The sequence below is a fragment of the Numenius arquata genome, unplaced genomic scaffold (genome assembly GCF_964106895.1).
Source record: "Numenius arquata unplaced genomic scaffold, bNumArq3.hap1.1 HAP1_SCAFFOLD_1770, whole genome shotgun sequence".
Classification (NCBI taxonomy): Eukaryota; Metazoa; Chordata; class Aves; order Charadriiformes; family Scolopacidae; genus Numenius; species Numenius arquata.
Genome location: NW_027415337.1, coordinates 1 through 6,272, shown reverse-complemented (window position 1 = coordinate 6,272; position 6,272 = coordinate 1). Strand labels below are relative to the sequence as shown.

Below are 6,272 nucleotides of genomic sequence, written 5' to 3'. Positions count from 1 at the left end.
GAGGGAGGGGGTGCCCCCGGGGTGGGGGGGCACCAAGGGTGTGTGGGGGGTACCCTGCAAAGATGGGGGTACCCGAGGAAAAGGGGGTACCCCGGGGTGGGGGTACCCCTGAAAGGGCCGGGGGGGGGGGGGGAGGTACCCGGAGTCGGGGTACCCGTGCAAGGTTGGGGTACCCAGGGTCAGGGTAGCCATGCAGGGACGGGGGGGGGGGCGGGGGGGGGTACCCTGAAAAATTGGGGTGCCCAGAGTGAAGTGGGCCATGCGGGGGGGGGGGAGGGGGTACCCGGAGGAAGAAGGGGGGTACCCGGGGTTGGGGTACCCGGGGGGGGGGGGGGGGGGTACCCCGGGCAGAGGTACTGCAGCGGGGGGGGGGGTGTGTGGGGGTGCCGGGGTACCCCCAGGAGCTGCCCGGGCATCGCTGTGCCGTGCGGGGGGGGGGAGCTTATTGCGGAGGGGGGGGCGACCCCTGCAAGGGAGGAAGGGGGGGGGGCACCCTGATCTTGGGGTACGGCACCGGGCTGGGGTACCCATGCATGGAAGGGGGGGGGGTCACCCTGATCTCGGGGTGCAGCACAGGGCTGGGCACCCGTTTAATGGGGGGGGGGGGGGGAAGGGGGGGGGCACCCTGCGTCGGGCTATGGCATGGGGGAGGGGGGTGTCACCCTGGTTTTGGGGTGCAGCACAAGGCTAGGGCACCTATGCAAGGGGGGGGGGGGGCACCCAGAGTTGGGGTACAGCACAGGACCAGGGTACCTGTGCGGGGTGGGGGGGGGGGTCACCCCCATCTCGGGGTGCACCCCAGGGTCAGGGCCCCCATGGGGGGGGGGGGTGTGTGTCACCCTGAACTGGGCTATGGCATGAAGTTGGGGTACCCATGCAAGGAGGGGGGGTGTCACCCCGATCTCGGGGTTCACCCTAGGGCTGGATACCCATGCAAAGGGGGGGGTCACCCCCATCTGGGGGGGTCATTCCAGGGCTGGGGGGGGGGGGAGTGTCACCCTGATCTGGGGGTTCACCCCAGGACTAAATACCCATGCAAAGAGGGGGTCACCCCAATCTGGGGGGGGGGGGGTGTGTGTCCCCCCAGGGCTGGATACCCATGCAAAGTGGGGGGGGGAGTCACATTGATCTGGGGGTGCACCCCAGGGCTGGATACCCACGCAAAGGGGGAGGTCACCCCGACTTTGGGGGTGCCCACCCATGCAATGCAAGGCAGGGGGTCCCCCCCAGGCAGGGGGTGTGTGTCCCCCCCCCCCAGCAGCCGGTGCCCGGGGCGCCGCAGGCAACTTGGGGTACCCCCTGTGAGATCAAGGTGCCAGCTTGGAAGGGGGGGGGGGGTGCAGGGTTTGGGGTGCATTGTAGGGGTGCTCAGCACCCCAGCTCAGGTTGGGGGGGGGGGGTATGTCACCCTGAACTGGGCTATGGCATGAAGTTGGGGTACCCATGCAAGGGGGGGGGTGTCACCCCAATCTCGGGGTTCACCCTAGGGCTGGATACCCATGCAAAGGGGGGGGTCACCCTGATCTGGGGGGGTCTCTCCAGGGCTGGGATGCACCCCAGGGCTGGATACCCATGCAAGGGGGGGGGGTTACCCTGATCTGGGGGTTCACCCCAGGACTGGATACTCATACAAGGGGGGATCACCCCAATCTGGGGGGGGGGGTCCCTCCAGGGCTGGGGGTTCACCCCAGGACTAGATACCCATACAAGGGGGGGGTGACCCCAATCTGGGGGTGTCTCTCCAGGGCTGGGGGTTCACCCCAGGGACTGGATACCCATGAAAAGAGGGGGGGTGGGGTCACCCCAATCTGGGGGTGCATCCCAGGGCTGGATACCCATACAAGGGGGGGGGGGGGGTCACCCCAATCTGGGGGTTCACCCCAGGGCTGGATATCCATACAAGGGGGGGTCACCCCAATCTGGGGGTTCACCCCAGGGCTGGATACCCATACAAGGGGGGGGGTCACCCCGATCTGGGGGTGCATCCCAGGGCTGGATACCCATACAAGGGGGGGGGTCACCCCAATCTGGGGGTGCATCCCAGGGCTGGATATCCATACAAGGGGGGGGGTCACCCCGATCTGGGGGTGCATCCCAGGGCTGAATATCCATGCGGGGGGGGGTGTGTCACCCCAGGCAGGGTGTGTCCCCCCCCCATCTCTGTCTGTGTGCCCCCCCCCCGCGAGATCAAGGTGCCAGCTTGGAAGGAGATGGTGGTGGTGGTGGTGGTGGTGCAGGTTTTGGGGGGGGTGGAGGTGTGGGGCGCTCAGCACCCCAGCTCAGGTGGAGAGGGGGCTGAGGGGTGGGGGTGGCCCGCCCCCTCCCGCCACCCCACCTCCACCACCACCTCCTCCTCCTCCTCCTCCTCCTCCTTTGAAGCAGGCGGACTCGTAGTGCTTGTTGAGATAGGACTTGAGGGCGAAGGTCTTGCTGCAGCGCTTGCACTTGAAGTGCTTGAAGGCGGAGTGGGTCTGCATGTGGGCCCGCAGGTTGGAGCGGTCGGCGAAAGCTTTCCCGCAGTGGGCGCAGCCGAAAGGTTTCTCCCCGGTGTGGGATCTCATGTGACCCTGCAGCAACCAGGGCCGGCTGAAGGCTTTGCCGCACACCTCGCACTTGTGCTTGAGGTCGTGGGTCAAGAGGTGCATGGCCATGGCCGGCATGGAGACGTAGACCTTGCCGCAGGTGGGGCATTTCTTGGCCATCTTGCTGTCCAGGCTGCGGTGGGTCTGCTTGTGGCGGCTGAGGTTGGAGGAGGTGGCGTAGGTCTTCCCGCACTCCCCGCAGGTGTGACGGGGGAGGGCTCGACCCCCGACTCCCCCCCCCGAAGCCGTCCCCCCCGACGTCGTCGTTTTGCGCCGCGACCGCCCGTCGGTGATGAAGAAGGCGTCCACGGCGTAGCCCTCGCTCACCGCCGCGTCCCCGTTGATGTAACCCCCCGCCATCCCCGAGTGGGGGCTGTCGGGGGGCTCCGAGTCCCCCGTCCCGTAGTCCCCCCGGCCGCCGGGGTAGATGGCGTCGGGGGACGGCACCTTGAGAGCGGCCGCCCCGTCCCCCTCGTAGGCCGACGGCGCCATGTACTCGCTGAGGTACCCTGCGGGGGGGGACACCCGGTCAGTGGCACCCCGGGAGGCGGCGGCGGCGGCACCCCCCACACCCGGCACGGCGCTGGGGAGCCCCTGCCTGTCCCCTGCCTGCACCCCCGCCTGTCCCCTGCCCGTCCCCTGCCCATCCCTGCCCGTCCCCTGCCTGTCCCCCTGCCTGTCCCCCCGCCTGCACCCCTGTCTGTCCTTGCCCATCCCCTGCCCGTCCCCCGCCTGTCCCTGCCTGCACCCCTGCCTGTCCCCTGTCTGTCCCCCTGCCTGTCCCCTGCCTGCACCCCCATCTGTCCCCTGCCTGCACCCCCTGCCCATCCCCTGCCTGCTCTGCCTGTCCCTGCCTGCACCCCCACCTGCACCCCTGCCGGTCCCCTGTCTGTCCCCTGCCCATCCCCTGCCTGCATCCCTGCCTGTCCCCCCTGCCTGTCCCCCTGCCTGCACCCCTGCATGTCCCTGCCTGTCCCCCTGCCTGCACCCCCTGCCTACACCCCTGCCCATCCCCTGCCTGTCCCCCCTGCCTGTCCCCCTGCCCGCATCCCTGCCTGTCCCCTGCCTGTCCCGTGTCCCCCTGCCCATATCCCTGCCTGTCCCTGCCTGCACCCCTACCTGTCCCCCTGCCTGCACCTGTCTGTCCCTGCCTGTCCCTGCCTGCACCCCTGCCCCGTACCCCACTTCCCCGCCATCCTCTGCCCAGCCCAGCCCCTGCCTTCACCCTGACCTTCCCCTGTCCCCTGTCCCTTGTCCCCTGCCCTTGTGCTACCCCTGCCTGCACCCCTGCCTGCACCCCTGCCTGCACCCCTGCCCTTGCTCCTGCCTTTGCCCCTGTCCCTGCCCTTTCCCTACCTCCTGATCCTGCCTGTCCCCCTGCCCGTGTCCCCTGCCTGTCCCCTGCCCTCTCCCTGCCTCCGCACTTCCCCTGCCCTCGCCCTGCCCTTGCTCCTGCCGCCGCATTGCCCGGGCGCCCTGCTGCCCCCCCGACCCCCCCCTGCCCTCCCCTGCCTGCTCCTGCCCCTTCCCCCCCCCGCCCACCCCTGCCTGCCCCTGCCCACAGCCCCTGTCCCCATTCCCGTCCCTGTCCCTGCCCTGCAGACCCTTGTCCCTTCCCTTGTCCCTGTCCCTGCCCTGCAGTGCCCCGTCCTTGTCCCTGCCTCCATCCCTGTCCCCGTCCCTTCCCTTGTCCCCATCCCCGTCCCTCTCCCTGCCTCCATCCCCCAGCCCTGTCCCCTTCCCTTCTCCCTGTCCCTGCCCCCAGCCCCCTGTCCTTGTCCCCATCCCTGCCCCCAGCCCCCTGTCCTTGTCCCCATCCCTGCCTCTTTTCCTGTCCCTGCCCGCAGCCCCCGGCCCCTCTCCCTTCCCTTGTCCCTCACCCTGTCCCTGCCTCCATCCCTGTCCCTGCAGGTCCCGCCCGCAGTCCCCCATCCCTGTCCCCGTCCCTTCTGCTGTGTCCTTGTCCCTGCTCACAGCCCCCTGCCCCAGCCCCCTGTCCCCGTCCCCTGTCCCTGTCCCCATCCCTGTTCCCCCCCTGAAGTCCCCCATCCCTGTCCCCGTCCTTTCCCTTGTCCCTGTCCCTGCTCACAGCCCCCTGTCCCTGCCTGCAGCCCCCCGGCCCTGTCCCCTGTCCCTTCCCTTGTCCCCGTCCCTGCCCACAGCCCCCTGTCCCTGTCTCCATTCCTGTCCCCTTCCCTGTCCCTGCCTGCAGTCCCTTATCCCTGTCCCCTTCCCTTGTCCCTGTCCCCGTCCCTGTCCCCTTCCCTCTCCCTGCCTCCATCCCTTGTCCCTTGTCCCTGTCCCCATCCCTGTCCCTGCCTGCAGTCCCTCATCCCTGTCCCCTTGTCCCTGTCCCCATCCCTGCCTCCCTTTCTGGCCCTGCCTGCAGTCCCTCATCCCCGTCCCCTTCCCTCATCCCTGTCCCCTTCCCTTGTCCCTGTCCCCATCCCCGTCCCTGCCTGCAGTCCCTCATCCCTGTCTCCATCCCTTGTCCCTGTCCCCTTCCCTTGTCCCTGTCCCCTTCCCCGTCCCTGCCTGCAGTCCCTCATCCCTGTCCCCTTCCCTCATCCCTGTCCCCTTCCCTTGTCCCTGTCCCCATCCCCATCCCTGCCTGCAGTCCCTCATCCCTGTCTCCATCCCTTGTCCCTGTCCCCTTCCCTCTCCCTGCCCGCGGTCCCCCATCCCTGTCCCCTTCCCTCATCCCTGCTTCCATCCCTTGTCCCCCTGTCCCCGCATCCCTTCCCGCATCCCCGCATCCCTGCCCGCCGTTCCCCCGCCGCTGCCCCCGGCCCCCGTTCAAGGTCACGGCCGGCCCCGGCCCGCTCCCGCTGCGGCGGTTCGGTGCCGGTTACGCAACGCGCCGCAGCCGCCGCCGCACCGGGGCCCGGCCCGGGGGCCGCCCGCGGGGCCGCGGCTCCGCACAAAGGCCGGGGCCGGGGCCGGGAGAACGGCGGGGGAACGGGGGAGGCGGGGGGGGGGGGGGGGGGGCTGAAATCTCTCCGCGCCGCCGCCTGCCCTTGAACTTGGCTCCGGCAGACAAAAGGCGGCGGCGGGGGGGGGCCGGTTGGGCCCGGTTCGCTTGATCCGGTGCCCGGTTCCCTTGATCCGGTGCCCGGCTCAGCTCGGTGGCGGCGGGCGGCGCGGCGGAATGCGGCGTGCCCCGGTTTTCCGCCCCCCCCCCCCCCCCCCATCCCCATACACTTCTCGGTGTTTCCCCCCCCCCCTTCCCCCCTCCACCACCATCACCCCCGACCCCTCCCCACCCACCCCCCCCCGGCGGCGGTATTTACCCTTCTCGTGTAACCGGGAGCCGAAATCCGCCCGGGTCCTGCCGTAGGGGGCGTCGAGGCCGGCGGGGAAGTCATCGATCTTCACCTTCTTCACCAGGAACGACCTGGGCATGGTTCCTCCCGGGGACCGGGCCCGGCCCCGCCGCCGCCGCCACCACAAAGGGGCAGCCCCCCCCCTCCGGTAAGAGGTTGGGGTGGGGGGGGGGGAAGGGGGGGGGGGGGGGAGGAAGGAAGGGAGGAAGAGGAGGAGGAGGAGGAGGAGGAGGAGGAGGGGGGGGGGGTGTTGGTTGGTTAAACCGAGCCTAGGGCTTTGTGCGGCGGGCGCGGCCGCCCAGCTCCGCTCCGGGAACCGCCGCCGCCTCCGTTAGGCCGAGCCCGGCGGCGTTGGGCACCGGCGACC

The 6,272-nt window shown here is 70.2% G+C and overlaps 1 protein-coding gene across 1 annotated transcript; it reads right to left on the bottom strand.

Moving 5' to 3' along the window:
- Positions 1–2,266: 2,266 nt before the first annotated feature.
- On the bottom strand, positions 2,267–5,984 carry SCRT1 (scratch family transcriptional repressor 1). The gene is made up of 3 exons (XM_074167649.1): positions 5,873–5,984; positions 2,359–3,091; positions 2,267–2,303 (listed from the first exon to the last, which is right to left on the bottom strand). Exons 1-3 carry the CDS (start codon positions 5,982–5,984, stop codon positions 2,267–2,269), a joined length of 882 nt encoding a protein of 293 aa, XP_074023750.1.
- Between the last annotated feature and the right edge of the window lie 288 nt (positions 5,985–6,272).

Excerpts from the sequence above, each read along its gene's own strand:
- SCRT1 (XM_074167649.1), bottom strand. The coding sequence starts at position 5,984 with ATGCCCAGGTCGTTCCTGGTGAAGAAGGTGAAGATCGATGACTTCCCC. Across the intron at positions 3,092-5,872 it reads CTCCCGGTTACACGAGAAGG|GGTACCTCAGCGAGTACATG; the intron begins GTAAATACCGCC and ends CCCCCCCCGCAG. Across the intron at positions 2,304-2,358 it reads TTCAAAGGAGGAGGAGGAGG|CCCCTCAGCCCCCTCTCCAC; the intron begins AGGAGGAGGAGG and ends GGGCCACCCCCA.